Consider the following 17,090-nt stretch of genomic DNA (forward strand, 5'->3'; position numbering starts at 1 on the left):
GGCTGGGAAGTCCATGATCAAGGCAACAGCAGACTTGGTGTTTGGTGAGATGTCTGGTGAGGGCTGATCTCTGGTTCATCTAGCTGTGTCCTTGCATGGTGGAAGAGAAAAACAAGCTCCCTCCGATCTATTTTATAAGAACACTAATCCCATTATGAAGGCTCTATCTTCATGTCATAGTCCCACCTCCTAATACTATCACCTTAGGGGTTAGGTTTCCAACCTATGAATTTTGGGAGGACACAAACATTCATTTCATAGTAGGGACTGACTGCAAGGACAGAATCATGACTCCATTTACACTACCAGAGTAAAATAAAAATGTTTTCTCTTTTTCCATAACAGTGAGATTGCTTTTCTACAGAACTCATGAATTTATCCATATTGTATTCCCATAGGACAATCTTATATTCCAAGCTCTTTGTATGAATATTTCAAATTGGGGAAATGAAAGCAGCTAGCTGAACAGTCTGAAAATGTAGCAAAGGCATTCTTTGCTGGTTTTGGTATTCTGCTTCACTCTCTTTGATTAAAACTGGCCCACTGACAGGATTTCCTGAAATGAGGTTCAAGTTAATAATCCCAAATACGAGCATCTTAAGAAACTAGTTCTCTATACCAGTCTTTAGTTAAAAACTTAGTATGGCTTGGATTTAAGCTGTAGATAATGAGGTTTAAGAAATCCAGGGGAGAAATATAAGCTTTCTCAAATAGCACTAGTAATAAAAATTCTATTTATGGGCCAAAGGTATGGAATTGAAGCACAGTTCCTACTAGTGCGTGTAGAGCTTTAACTTGAAATCAGGATGAACTAGGCCAGATGGTTAAGAAATGTATTCTCTGTCTTCAGATAAAATTAATAGGGTGCTCCCTTTGTAAAAGCATAATGACATGACAGGATGAAGTAAAAATTCCATATTTATGGCAGTGTGTATTTAAGAAGCACGAAACCACAGCAGAGGAAAAGAAAGAAAAATGTTGCTTTTATCATCTAGTAGTATTTCACAATTGTGAAGAATCACATTTCAGGCAACCTTCATTTAGAAAATAGGAACAAAATAAGAAAAGGCTTTTGCAATGCTCCTTTTGAAATACAAGGTTCAAGAATCCCTCATCTATGGTCTGAGGAATCTTTGGATAAGAGAATTGCTTCATATTGGTTTTCTTTATTGAGATTTGCATCCAAGCTCAATTTTTGTAAAAAGAGAGAGGGGAGAAGTGTAGAATTGGAGTTTAAAGGTAAATGTTGCCAGAAACCACTGATCTCTGTAGTTAAAATGATAATGGCACCATTTGTTTTGACTCTGTAACATCAATTTCAAGAGATTTAACAATAATCTCCATTCTGAAGACCACTTCAAAGATCCACCTTCCTCCATGGTGTTCTTTATCTGATTAATATATTAACTTTTCATTTTAAAGAGATCATTTATCTTGAAGCAAAATGAACACCTAGTGAATACTGCATTGCTAGTATCAACATGGACAAACTACACAGAGTCGAAAAAGAATACTGAAGCCACAGTAGGAAAAAAGAGTCTACTAGTGCTTTTAATTTAGTGGGTGGCAACTCAAAGGAATTAGAAGGTGGATCACAATAAATTAGCCTGCTCTGGAACTCTTAAGTGGAGGAGAACTGGCAGGTAATAATTTAGTTGAAATTACCCGTCTAAACGTGAGTATCATTCCAAAAAGTTAATTGGCTGTTAGCAGCTGCAAGCTGGGTATTTAGCTCAGATGGCATATGGAAGCCATCTGTCACAATGCCTGGTACATAGTAAGCACTCAATTAATGGTTATTAATATTATTTTAAAATATCTAATTTTCCTATACCAATTTTCTTCTGTTGGGAGAGCACTGTCTAATTGCTTTCTTCCCTATTGAAATGGTACTAGATGATTAACCACGTTAAAGAAAAAGGTCCTCCACACCCACGCATCCATGTCTCACCTGAAAGATTCCTGCCCTTGTCATGATGAAATGAACATGACTACTATGATCAAGGTTGTATCTCCATAGCAGCTAGGACATTAAATGGTGAGATGCAGGAAATTTACACACACTCATGCTTGTGTAGCCATTTCATTCATAGTGTGGAGATCTGATTTCAGTATATAAATGATTCATAAATCAGTTCATATCAAATGCGTAGTCATATGGATCCCTTAACGGACAGTAAAAGACAAACACATGTGAATTAGGATTCTTGGTTTTGAAATGATAGTAATCACATTATAATAATCTTAAAATATTTTTATTAATTGAACACTCAAACGTATTCTTTAATATGTGCTAGGCAGTATGGTAAGCATGTGACATGAATTATTTTAATCCTCAAAATAAGCCTATGAATTATGTATTATTACTAATTACCATGCTATAAATGAGAGGTGTATTAATCTATTCTTGCACTGCTATAAAGAAATACCAGGGACTGGGCAATTTATAAAGAAAAGAGGTTTAATTGGCTTACAGTTCTGCAGGCTGTACAGGAAGCATAACAGCTTCTGCTTCTAGGGAGGCCTCAGGAAACTTACAATCATGGTAGAAAGTGAAGAGGAAGCAGGCATGTCCTACATGGCTGGAGCAGAAGGAAGAGAGAGAGAGGGAAGGTGCTACACACTTTTAAACAACCATATCTCACAATAACTCACTCACTATCATGAGAATGCACCAAGGGGATGGTGCTAAACCATTAATGAATGATCCACCCCCATAATCCAACCACCTCCCATCAGACCCTACCTTCAACACTGGGGATTACATTTTTACATGAGATTTGGGCAGGGACACAGATCCAAACTATGTAAAGAAGATTCTTGCTTATAAATGTGCAACAAAATTTAGCTAAGGATGAGAGCCACATTTCTCTCTTTACTACATACATAGTATTATACTAGTAAACCTTATTGTAATTGTTATTATTATTATTAACACAGAATGGTATCTCTTGGAAAAATACACTTACATTAAAACATTATAGCTCACTACTAAAATAATTTTGTTTTTCATTGATTCCATTTTTTCCCACCCACTGTCCATTTAGGATGGCTTCAGAAAAGAGAAATGGTGTCATATCTGAAGCAGTGTACTTACTGTCTTCATAAAAAATTCTGGGATGAAATGGGAATTGCTCATTAAAATGCATACATATTTTTAAATAACCTGTGTTTTGCATTTATTCTTTATGCCTATGTACCTTACATTACCAACGATAAGCAAGAAGAACATGGCATTCAGATTTAGCAGTTATATAACTGAGCTGAAAAAAAATCTCAACATTTAATTAGGAACTGTGAAATTGTATAAACCTGCTTGACTTTTCTCCCATTAAAAATTTTGTTAACACAAACTATTGCCACAAAATGCACTTGATTAGACTTTTCTTATTTAAAAGGTTTTTATCATTATTTTTGATAATTTATATTTTTGCTGTGAGGATTCTAAAATATCTAGAGCACACACTATAATAGTCAGGAGGAATCCACCATATCATGTAATTCAATCACACAGATAGAAACTAACCTAGCTAGCATTTGAACTGAGGCATTCAGAATCCGTTTGTCAGGTCCGTTCTGGATGAATATAGCAGGAAAATGACTCAAAATGGGCTTAAGAAAAAAATAATATATTGGCTAACTGAAGTGGTCAAAAAGGTTTATGCTTGTTTGTTTTTCGGGGGGTGGGCATCAAGCATGCCTTGAGTTACGTGTGTGAAGAATTCCAAGTTTCTTTCCTCTGTGTTAGCTTCGGGTTTCAGAGATGCTTTCTCTATTTGGTGGAAAACTGTTGACTAGAATCGTGGAGTTTATACCTCACTGTCTCAAAAAACCTCAGTGGAAAGAGATCTCCTCTTCGAGAGCCATTCTGCAGGCAGTCCCGGAACAGAGTCTAATTGTCTCTGGTTGGTTTGTCTTCATCCCCATGTTTGTCTAGTCAAGGTGGCTATGCCCTACGAGCCTCTCATGGCAAGACCTGAATTATGTGCTCTCACCTAATGCCAGAGGTGTGGTCAGCCCAACTGAAATGAGATGGGGAGGATTGGGTTTTCTAAGGAAAATAAAAATGCAGGTTAAAAAAAAAAAAAAAAACACATGTCCTCTGCAGATTTAGAATACAGGACATTAATTCTTGTAACCTTCTTCAAAATGGAACAATATAACTTTTAAAGCCCAGTACTGTACCCTGAATCTTATAACCTTCTCCTTAATTGAATGGTTTATCAGACTTACTTACAACTCCAAACACAATTGAGAAAGAACAAAAAAAGAAAGGAAAGAAAGAAAGAAGAGAGAGAGAGAAAGACAGAAAGAAAGAAAAGGAAAGAAAAAGAAAGAAAGAAAAGAAAGAAAGAAAATTCTAGAGGAGTTTCTTTCTTAGTGAGATTTTCTTGTCTCTTTTAAGCCTCATGTCTCTTGCGTTTCTTGCCGTTTGCTATCATTCTGGTGTGATTGTAGCTCTGCAGAGCAGTAAGTTCTCAACGTATGTTCCACAGTTCATGGTTTTTCACAATGGTTCTACTACTAATTTTTTTTTGTCTTATATGCCATTCATGTTCAATTCTCTAGACTTCCATTTTGATGTATGTCTAATGCCTATATAAAAATACTATAATAAGAAATATTTAAGGTTTCCTACAGTTGGTATTGTAACTAAAGTAGCACATGATTAGAGCCTACTGGGAATTCTAATTAATTGAATTTTTAAGAGGCAGACCCTGAAAGTATAATTTTTTGAAAGTGATTTATTAGACGAGTTTTTAGAAAGAACCCAAAGGAAAAGAGGGAAGTGGGGCAGGGAACAGACAGTAGCCAAGCTCAGTATACTGTCAAGCAAAGTTCCACAGAAGGTAAATTTGACTCAATCCTATAGCTCTGGAGAGAATACAGGTCACACCTAGAGTTGTCTCACAACTAGGGGCACTGGAGCTGGAGAAGTTATACCCTAGAAACCAGTCATTTATTGGTTAATGGCTGCTCCTGGGGGCATGTAAATTCCTAGGTACTTTCAGTTCTCTCTTTGTGAAGATAAATTAGCTATAACAGCTTGAGGACAGTGTCCAAAAAGAGATAACATGTACTGGCTCTTAAGGGTGCAAAGTACATAGGATTCTGGGGCGGAAGAGGAATTAGAAGGGATATGAGTCCAGAACTGACATTTTCTGCTACATTACTCCTCTAAGAAAAGTATATCTAAATAGGATACTCCATTTCTTGTATCAAAGGGAAAAAATGCTTGTCCAGTAAGACTTTAATGTTGTCACTGAGTTATTTTTCTTTGGAAAAGGTGGAATTCTCTTTACACCCACACAATTGGGCCACTTAAAATGGAGATCCACTTTTGTAAAGTAACAAATACCTAGGCTGCAAGGGAATGATCTAATTAGATTTGTGCAAAAATAATCCTACTTTTGCCATGACTTTTAATGGCAAAAACCGCGATTACTTTTGCACCAACCTAATACAATAGCTGTGAAGTCAGTATTCCTTTGAATTATACTCGTAGCTTCTACTTCAAGAAAACCTGAAAATGAATCCCAGCTCCGCCTCTTTAGCTTTAGAAAAGTAAGTGAAATTATATGTACGTATTTTACAGATACACAGTACTTGGTACTCTGTATTGTACAGGTACTGTGAGTCTGCATAATATATGCATATAAGGTAGCTATTTGTTGTAATATTATTACAATTATCATACTGTCAAAATGTTCAGTTACTTAGGTATTTAGTTATGTTAAAAAATGACTTCTGTCTTCACAATCAATATAAATAACTAAGAGCAGTGGGAAAAATACACAATTTTTACTTATATTTTGTCTGAATGTTTCAGATTAAAAGCTTTTTCAGTTGGATACTTTGCATGTATTTGTTATAAATCTCAGAGATTTGCTGTCATAAAAAGATAAAGGATCATGAATTCAGACAAATATTAGAGCTCTATTTTTTCTTTGTAAAACAATTTTCTCAGAAAATTTTTATTACACTGGTAATGCGTGCTTATTGCAGGAAAATAATGAAAACTAGAAATAAACAGCATAAAATAAAATAAAAGACATTTATATCAAAACTACCCATAGATAAAAACTTCACATGCAATACATACAACATATGCATTTTTAATTGAATAATACCTCATATCCTATAAAATTCACTAGACATTGTGAATATCTATGTGAATAAAGTTCTTTCTAGAATTTCATTCTTATTGGTTAGTATGCCATAAAATGAATGAAAAAGAACATCAGTTATCTGAGGTTAATTGTTGCCAAGAATATACCAATTTACTGAAATGTCAACTTAAATTTGTGGCAAGTGGCAAGGCTTTTTAAAAGGACAAAAACTTAGTATATGATAATTAGTTTATTTTGTACTTCAGACAATTCAAAATTCAAGTTTTCACTGTAATTCTATGTTAATTCTGAGAATAATAGATGAATCAAACATTGATTTAGGGCACATTTTCTGACAAATATGTTTGAGTGCATATGATTTTTATCCTTCTATTTTATCCTTGATGTACACAGGAGGATAATAATTTTTTCCAATAAAAATGTCTAAGGCTTCATAAGTTTTCTTGCTTGAAGCTTCTACTGAGACATCCCAACTTTCTGCAGTTGTTTACTGCTCAAACTCTCCAAATCTTTATTTGCCAAGCACTTTGCATGTAATTGGATGAGCCTCCCACATTCCTTCTGCTGACTTGAAGAAATTCTGCCTCTTCTTCAAGGTTTACCAATTGACTTTGCAAAATGACTTACTACCATTATTATTATTAATTTGAAATATAATGAGAATAGAATTATTTAAATTATCTAAAAATCTATAAGAGAATGAAGAATGACTTGACAAGAGGAAAGGAGAGATATTAATGTGAACAGACTGGGGATTCATTTTACAAATCATTAGTTTAGTAATGAATATTTTCCTTCTGGAACTTTGCTTGCAGCCTGCCCATTCTTTTTTTTCTTTTTTTTTTTTTTTTTTGAGACGGAGTCTCACTCTGTCACCTAGGCTGGAGTGCAGTGGTGCGATCTCGGCTCACTGCAACCTCCGCTTCCTGGGTTCAAGTGATTCTCCTGCCTCAGCCTCCCGAGTAGCTGGGACTACAGGAGCGCGCCACCACGCCCAGCTCATTTTTTGCATTTTTCATAGAGACAGGGTTTCACCGTGTTAGGCAGAATGGTCTCAATCTCCTGACCTCATGATCCATCTGCCTCAGCCTCCCAAAATGCTGGGATTACAGGCGTGAGCCACCGCACCCGGTGCAGCCTGCCCATTCTTATATTATGCCTTCTAAACCATTAATTTCTAAATTCATCCCTTATTGTTAAACACTTACTTTCATTTATTATAACATGTGTTTTTCCTCCTTTGAAAGATACCCATATTAGACTAAAAATAATAGATATGAGAAAGTAGACGAAATTAATATTAATACAGTAACTTTATTTACAAATTATTTATAACAGGAGACAGGGTGCGATGTAAATCCATCTTTGTTTTATTTTTTTTAAATAAATAGTATATAAATGAGTACTTTTTTTGAGGATCATAGAGCCTATTTACCAATTCATATGGGTCTGTTTTATGGTGCTGTTTTCCCTGGACAATTTACCTCACCCATCACATGTCTTCAGTTACCTATTAGTACCAGGTTAGCTCTGGAATACTTTACATTTTTGCCTTAGAAACTTAAATATATATATAAAGCCTGCCTAGTCTTAAATGTCATGTTCTCACAAAGAATTTCCTCGACCACTATAATAAATTGACATAATCTTGTTACTATCTCTGCACCCTATTTCTTTTGTTTCGGTTATTGCAGTTTGCAACTGTACTTGTTTTTATTATTTGTTTCTGGTATGTTTTTCCACTAGTCTGTAAGCAACATAAGGGCAGAGGACATGTCTATTTTATTCACCAGTATTTTCCCTGAACATAGCACAGTGACTTGTATATGGCAGGCACTTAATAAAGTGTTAAATAAATGACTGATTGAGTGAATGGCGAATGATTGCATGATCTGGAAACTAGTCATAATACAACAGATTGATAGAATATTTTTCTTTAGAGTTATTTGTAAGGATGCTCTTCTTTTATTTTGCTGTCATAAAGATTAAACAATCTTCTATTCTAATGAGGTATAACTGTTTAGTCCAGTCCCTGATATTAGTTGGAGAAGGTTGGACGGGAGCCCGATGCCAGGGAAAGTAAAGTACAGCAAATCCCAAGCTATCCTTGAAATCCCGAACTTTCAACAAGAAGATGAAGGCTCTTATGAGTGCATTGCAAGCAACCTTCGAGGAAGAAACCTTGCAAAGGGTCAACTCATTTTTTATGGTGAGCTAATTGAATTTCAAATGTATATAAAATATTTGGTAATGCCCCTCATAATAAATTGTGGAAGTCATTAGCATGTTGTGAAAAAGTGTCATGGGAGAAATAAGGAAGGCATATTTCCAGGTTTAGATGCTTAATACAATGATTAGCAGATGGGAATGACCACTTTTAAAATACGGTTTTAATTTTAGCATGGTCTATGAATGCTATTGTTTATTATAATTGCCTTGAAAATAACAGCAGTGTCATGTTAAAGCCATAAAAGTTTATAATAAAAGGAAGCATGAACTCCATATATTTCCCATAAAACATTCTGCAGCAAATTATAGCAATCTTGATTCTAATTCTAAGTAGAATTAATAAATGAAGAAAAAATTGATAGGAAAAACATAATACTGCATGGTGGTTTATAATATTTGTTTCTACTTTTCATATTTTGTCTACTCATAAGTAGGTAATATAAAAATAAGGTGATTACATTATTTAAAATTATGTTTGTCTCAGTTACAAAAAAATCTCTCATAAACTTAAGAGGGATGATGAATGCATATATTATCTAAAAGCTGTCTTTGTGTCTTCTTTCATCCAGGATTGAAATTTTCTCTAACTTAACATTAAGTAAACAATACATCTCAGAATTCTTAAAATGCTGTATACTATTAAAATATCCGTAACTTCTTTGATAAACTTAATATATCTATATTAGATAATTTTTAAAAAGTATTGATATATGGCCAAAATACTTTCCTATGTGACATGTTTATAATCAATGATAATTAGAGAAAATACGTGTGCGTGTGTGTGTGTGTGCGTGTGTGTGTAATAACTAAAAATATCTAGGATACTATAATTATCCCATAGGAATGTTATTGAGTGCCCGTGGGGAGAACATATTGTGTGTCTGTAATATTATTTTCCATTTTCTTTAGAATTTCTAGCTTTAACCTGCAATGAAAACTACTATTTTATATAGAGAATATAATTTCCTACTCATTATTCTCCTACAGTTTTAGCAAAGCTAGCCAAGAAAAACAATATTTTTTTTCAATAGTACCTACACTCTAAAGGAAAGTCTTTGGAATTTAGTATCCTTTGTAAATACAATAGGATACAAATGGGAGTTTTAGTAGAATGAAGATATTGAATGCTTTGGCTAGTTTTAAAGAAATATTTTCCATTTTATATATAATAGACAAAGATATAATCAAGGGATGAACCAGAACACAAAGGTATCTGTAAACTGGAAATCAATAATAAAGTACTTTTCTCTATACTGATATAGCAAATGTTAGCTTACATGGCAATTTTACAAACATTCACTTATAGAATTCTTAATCTTAAGAAGTAGAAATCTTAAGATTAATCTTAAGAGGTAGAAACAATGTTCAGTGATACTATAGGCAAAAATGTCTTAAGTTACTTGTGCAGGATCTGACAGATAGTGATTGTCAGATTCAAGATCAGAACCTTGAAGTGTCTTCTGAAACTGGATTCTGCCATAGCATTTCAACATTGTGGTCTAAGTTCATTGTACTAGATCTCACCACAAACAAATTAGCCATTTAATGAGCCTGAAATGGTCCTTGTGGGGGAATAATGGATACTTAGTCAATAACATAATCACTATGTTTCTTAGTCACATATTAATTTACTTTCTGAAGTGCTTTCAAAACAAAAGGGGATTACTGACTCAGTTACCTCAGAGTTGAATAATAACTGAGAAATTCAAGAAAAGAATCTCTCAGTCTCAGTTATATTGCTGTGTTTAAGAAGTTATAATTCAGAACAAAGTAATATTATATATCCATCTATACTGTAATTTTATAATCTCTAAAAGAAATTTCTAAAGTATTATTCATCATAGAAAATAGAACATGTTCAGAGGAGTTAAGTGGCTTTTCATAACCAGTCAATATGGCAGAAAAAAATCTAAAACTGAAACCTGTATGGTACACCCAAAATCCTAAGCATCTTCTCCCATGAGTTTCCTACCTAGTTTAAAATTTAAAACTTTGCTCTCCAGAATTTTAATCATCCAAAGAATGTTCATGTTAAATAAATAGATGTGTTCTAGAGCCACAATTATTGCATTAAGCATAAAATCAGATATATCTGAAACCTTTGTAAGTTATGTGAAATTATATATGAGCATGCATTTATTTTCCCAGGTCAAACATATATTAGGACGATTTCTAAACAAATACCTATGAATTATATAATTTTGTTAATAATACCCAGAAACATGATTCAATTTCATCAATATATCTAGTTCTTCTAAGTTTTGCCTTGATTTGTCCCTCAAGGCTGCAGGACGCATATTCTATAACTGGAAGTTGTACTGATTTCTGCAAGAGGTAATCCTAGGCTTAGTTCCCACCACCCAGAGACATCATGATTTCTTTTACTCATTTGTAGTCTCATTGAAGGGTCTTCTGTCTTGGTGAAGGCAGGTTTTGCAGTTCAGACAGACTTGGGTTTTATACTGTATACAATTTTGAATCCCTTGCTCCTACTTCTTACTTCTGCCATTGCTACAGTGACCAGTTCAGCACTGTGTTTCATAAATGTAACCTGAAAGAGTGTTGTCTCAGGTGCCAAACTACTAAGTACATCTTGTTTTCTGTTTGGGGTTTTCTTTGGCTCCTTTGCGAGCCTACTCAGCATTTAAGCATGCACAGTTTGGATGTGCCAGTGGTTTACACCTGCACTACCCTTAGATGACCATGGATGGGAACTAAATCATCCTCCTTCGTTTCCCTGGGTAGACAGCTCATAAAGACTGCTTAGAAGTTGACATAAGATGGAGAAAAATGGATCATGTTGGTGGTCAACTCAATAACTCAGCCTTGCATTGACTTTTTTTTCCTTCCCAGTGACTACCTTTTTTTCCTGATACTTTTCCCTTGGGCTAACATTCTCAAATGAACATGCGGAACTCAAGCCCTTTACTTAGGTTCTGCTTTTAGGGTTCAAATTTTGGCTTCCCTGTTTTCTACCATGTCATCTTGAACAGGTTACCTAACATCTCTATGATAATCCACTGAAAGGTTGTAGAGGGAATTAAGTGCAATTACAAATATAAAGCATCTGGCTTGCCACACAGCCTGAGAGTCCAAGGGAAGCGTCATATACTTCTATATATCCAAGGACAGAACTAAATAAAGGAGAGGGATTAATTGGCACCTCCAGGCAGTTTCCAGTCAGTTTGTGAAAGAGATATTCATGTGAAAACATTTAATTTCCAACCTGCCTGTTTCCATAAATGATGGTAAAAATAATACAATCTTACTTTCACATCAATTATGCCAGTTTCTTGTTGTCTCAGTACTAAGAAGAACTTTCTCAAATTAAAGAAAATTTGGAAAACTCACACCCAGAATTAAAGTAAGATACTGAACCTGTATAAAACTCCAAACGTTCATCATTCCTTGTCAAGAGTTTTATCTAGGAAAAAAGAATACTGGATTATCTTTCTACCAAAATGCAAGGAGGCTCATGTTTGATTTATGCTTCAAGGTATTGAGCTGCAATTGTGTCTGAAATAGATACAGATTTATTACTTTTAGTTTAGAACAAATATAATCAGTGAACTTTCAGATTTATTACACAGGTTCAGATTTGATATACATTTTCTAACTTGACCTATGTTCTAATATTTAGCACGGATTTATTCCTTGGCCCTGCTCTACATTTTGCCCTTTTCCCACAGCTCCCAAGTTGTTACACAGGTGCAGCAAAATGACAGATGACAAACAGTTAACTTGAGCCAAATGCCCAATGATATTTCCAACAGGATTTCTGTCAACCCACAGTGAAGCTCCCGCATTTCCCCTCCCTCAAATCATGTGTGTGCAATCCAACTGGACCCAGTTAGCCTTGTCTTTCTCATCTCTACAGCCCTTGTAATGTAGCATAATGTCTTGGATAATTGCCTTACCAAACAGTTGCACTTGACTTTTTGAAACAGCTCCTCCAGAATGGGAACAGAAAATCCAAAATACATACCTCTCTATCTATGACAACTTGCTCTGGGAATGTAAAGCTAGTGGAAAGCCAAACCCTTGGTACACATGGTTAAAAAACGGTGAACGACTCAACCCAGAGGTAAGCAACTATGTTGATATTAAAAGTTTACCCACTCTACTAGGTAAATTTTGTTACTAACAGTACTGGTAACTAACAGAAACAGCTAACGTTAATGGAGTCTTTAGTATGTTCCAGGAAAGGATGCATCCACTGATTTATTTAATCTTTAAATAAACTTGCAAAGTAACCCATCTTTCAAAAGAGAAAAATAAGTGTAGACAAGACAAATAACTTTCACAAAATCACAGTTAGTCAGTAATAGATTCACATTTAAAAATCATCATCATCATCACCTTCATCATCGACACAGACAACACTTACTAAACTCTCATATGAGCCAAGCCCTGTGTTAAATATTTTTCCGTGCATTACCTTATTGCATCCTCATGAAAACATTATGAGAGAGATACAATTATTATTCTTTTAAGTAAATGAAGAAAACGAGTTTCAAAGAGGTTAGCCTACTTGTTTAAGGTCACACAGCAGCTAGTAAATGTTAGAATTAGCATTTTAAACTTTCATTTTGGTCTGATATCAGGACCCAATCTCTTAGTCACTACCCTGTATTTTGCTTTTATGAACACTAACGACTGTTTTTAAACCCCTAGGAAAGTAAATAACTAAGGCAGTTATCCACATTTCTCAATTCAAAGCATACTTTCTTCTACAAAACCTAGAAAATGAAAGAGCTGTTTTTTACCTATTAAATTATCCAGATCATTGTGTTAATTCTCCATTTTACTTTGCACATGTAGGCATAGCCAGAGACACAAAGAACATCTGTTGTTTGGAAGCTGAATATAATGCTGTTCTTTGTTTCAGCATCAGTGAAATTTTCTTCCTGCATGCCTTTTGCATATAGCATTCTGTTTCCTCCAGCCTATTTTCCTTTTCCTTAGAGGATGGTAATACATACCTTGAAATATTTAGTCTTAAGTTGCATTTGTACTATTAATTATGTCATTATGTGCACTCAAAATTGTATTTCTATACCCCAAATGGGGTTCTGTAACAGATTTTGGCTGTTTAGGCACACTTTATAGCAGTTTGTAGAAAGGAAGGATTTAGCTACTCCAGCTCAGGACTCAATTAGAAAATTATCGCATCATCACATTTCAAATGTTTTTGAAACTTTTGGAAAATGGAAAGCCAAGGCAATGTTCTAGTCATGATATACATATCTAACATTGTTAACCATGTTTTCTGGAAAAATTAGGATGGTGGAGTATTCCAAATTATTATGTATACCAAGTAACAGAAAGTTAACATACATTTTACGCAAAATATGTCAATTGTCAAAGAAATGAGAAAACATAAAACACACTAGTAACCACTAAAATTATCTTAAACATATTTTCGTTTTTTAAACTTAAAAATGCTGCTCAGGATCTAGTAGTGTATTACTACACCAAATTATCAGATCTCATAGATATACACAAATGTTGTTTAATAACATATTCTGGTTAAGAGAATGCTATATTAACATACTAGCATCTTTATATGCCTTTTACTTTATTAGGAGAGAATTCAAATAGAAAATGGGACACTCATCATAACGATGCTGAATGTGTCAGATTCTGGTGTCTACCAATGTGCTGCAGAAAACAAATATCAGATAATTTATGCAAATGCTGAATTGAGAGTTTTAGGTAAGTCGTTTATTTACAACCAACAAATTCAAAATGACATTTTAACAAGCTGTAATTATACATAATCCCAACCCAATTTTTTTTGTAAATTAGAAATTGCTGTCCCATCAAATAATGGGAAATGTCTAAATTAGCTTTTTACAAAATTCAAGGTGGTAATTATTATTCTGCTTGGGCAATGCACTGGGGCTTGAGAAAAAAACCCACCACTGGGTGCATCCAAACCAGAGGAAGCTCTTCCAAAGCTGATTCTAGCATGAATTTTTGAGTATAACTCAAAGAATATCTATTAGGAATATTTTCAGCTGCAAATTAAAAAGTAATAAAAAAATCACAATTCACAGTGACTAAAACAAACAGTAATTTATTTTATCTTTTAACAAGGGGGCATTGACTGCCAGGTATGGCACCTCAACTTGACAATGTTATTCTTTACACCTTCCCTTCAGGATCAAAGCCTCATGGTTTCAAGATGGCTGCTCTAGTTATAGAAATCAAGTCTATGCTCAAGGCAAAAGAAGAGAGAGGTTACAGAACTAATCACATTTATCTCTTTTATTAGAAAAGCAGAATTTCCCTTAGCTTCCACAGCAAACTTTTTTATGTCATTAACTACAGTTCTGTCACATGACCATCCAGACATCAAGAGGAGATAGAAAAATAAGTCCCTATAGTGGAAAGTGCTGAGATTCAAGCAATTTGAGAATGATATTTTGGGAAATCCAACCAGTGGTGTCTGCCACAATAAATGACTCATTGATAATTTTCAACCCAAGGGTTTCTTAGTGGTAGGAAGAACAGAGGAGATAAAAGAGAGGAAGGATCAAACAACAAGACACAAAGTTTTATGAGCTTATGGGTGATGAATACTCATTCATTTGCTCATTCTGTCACTACTGTTTGATTGAACATTTATTATGTACTGAGCCATATCAAAATGAAGTGATCTTTATCTTCACTTAGCCTATAATTTCAAGGAGAAAAAAGTGTCGGATTTAAAATATGGCAATTCTTATGGCTAAGAATTGAGGAGTTGCTATCATTGCACATGACAAGTTGAACATAACCTAAATTGAGGACATTCCCTTTAATCTAAGATTAGAAAAAAAAACGTGCATCAGTAAGGTGAAGGGTAGAGAAGCAACATCTGAAAACCCCAGAAGCAAGAGAGCATGGCATATCCGAAAGAACTTCAGTTCACTTAAGCTTTAGATTAGAAATAGAGATTGGACACATGGATTCCAACATTCACGAAGCTGGAAAGATTTAGATGCACCCTGATAGCCTAATAATTTCTAGTCCTTATGAACTGGCATTTGTTCAACATATATTTAGTGGGGAAAAAACCGACATAGTGATACAGCATTTCTGATTTATTTCAATAGTATTTTATTGCTAATAGCAATAAAATATTTCTGATTTATTTCAGTTGCTAATCACAATAAAATACCACTGAAATAAATCAGATTGATATATATACATATATAAATCACATATATATGTATATATGTGTATATATGTATATGTGTTTGTGTTTCTTCAACATATGTTCCATTACTTATATACATATATAATAAATCAGAAATACACATATATACATTTATGTGTATATATGTATACATATGGGTATACATGTATGTGTATACGTATATATATAGGTCCACATGTATGTGTATACATATATATGTGTGTGTATGTGCTTGTTTCTGATTTATCATATGTATGTATACGACATATATGATCATTGTTTTGGCTGGAATAGACGTTCCTGGTCAGAATTAAAATTCCTTCTTCAGCCTCTTATGAAACCATCTTCATCCTCTTTGTTGTAAATGCTATCAGAAAAGTGACTTTGTCTAACTTGCCTCCTCCCTACCACTTGCTTTTATTATTGCAGTGACCACCAACAAAACAAAAATAAGTTGCATTTATTGAGCCTACACTTTGTGCCAGGCACTATACTATAGTCCCCTGCAACTGTCATGTCATTTAATCTCCACACTAACTTCCTAGGGTAATATCTATTGTCATCTTCATTTTACAAACAAAACATAAACTCTAAAATGTTAAGTGAGTATTTGGTCCGAGAACACCTTGAGCAAAGTAACTTGAAAAGAGGTTACAGCTATAAATATTAGATTCTGTCTAGCATAGCAAGTCACCCCTGGAGTCACTACATGTTAACTGAGTAATTAAACAATTTTGTTTTTAATTTTGTTTTTAGCGTCAGCTCCAGATTTCTCCAAAAGTCCAGTTAAAAAAAAGTCTTTTGTTCAAGTTGGTGGGGATATTGTTATCGAATGCAAACCAAATGCTTTTCCCAGAGCAGCTATCTCTTGGAAAAGAGGAACGGAGACCCTTAGACAAAGCAAAAGGTAAACAAGTCTTTATTTTTAAAAATATTTTTAAATGTTTGTAATATAACATCTTCTAAATTTTTAGATTTTAGTAGGCCTTTCAAAATTTCCCCTTTTATGATAAACTTTCATTGGCATACCTAGAGATGTGAGCATTCTTCTTATCATAGTTAAATAGTAAAAAACAAAAGGATCTTATAAAATGAATACCTGTTTGTATAAGTTAACTGCCATATTTTCAGTGCATGCACTTGTAATAGATAGATTTTTAAAAATCTTTTAAGACCTTTTTCTACATTTAGTTTGAAGGCTCTTTCCTGAACCAGCCTGCTGAGAAATCAGTGCGAAGAACATTTCACACAGGAGATAGACACTCATTGGCACACACCTGGTGTTGTGGTTTTTAAATAGTCACACAGGTGTTCACCCCATGACAAAATGAATTCACCACATGAATAAATGTAGAGAGGTTCCTATAGAGAAGGAAGAGAGGTTTCCTTCCATAATGGATGCAGTTGAGAAACCCTAGGTCAGCACTGGCATGTTTTCTAGGAGAGTTTGACAGAAAAAAAAACAAAACAAAAAAAACAGGTGTTTTTCTCTACTTGTAATATCTTTTATTCTATTGTACTGTAGAGCCTTGTATACATGAGGTGAC

The 17,090-nt window shown here is 34.2% G+C and overlaps 1 protein-coding gene across 6 annotated transcripts in view; it reads left to right on the top strand.

The window, feature by feature from the left end:
• The window catches only part of CNTN6 (contactin 6), a 356,073-nt gene that overhangs the window by 232,048 nt on the left and 106,935 nt on the right, over window positions 1-17,090 (top strand). For all 6 annotated transcript variants that reach the window (XM_032149519.2, XM_058437172.1, XM_032149518.2 and 3 more), the window contains 4 exons: window positions 8,156-8,340; window positions 12,308-12,444; window positions 13,946-14,075; window positions 16,300-16,450. In XM_032149519.2, the coding sequence (XP_032005410.1) occupies window positions 8,156-8,340; window positions 12,308-12,444; window positions 13,946-14,075; window positions 16,300-16,450 (603 nt within the window). The remainder of the gene's footprint in view (window positions 1-8,155; window positions 8,341-12,307; window positions 12,445-13,945; window positions 14,076-16,299; window positions 16,451-17,090) is intronic.

This window comes from Hylobates moloch, unplaced genomic scaffold, assembly GCF_009828535.3.
Source record: "Hylobates moloch isolate HMO894 unplaced genomic scaffold, HMol_V3 SCAFFOLD_4, whole genome shotgun sequence".
Lineage (NCBI taxonomy): Eukaryota > Metazoa > Chordata > Mammalia > Primates > Hylobatidae > Hylobates > Hylobates moloch.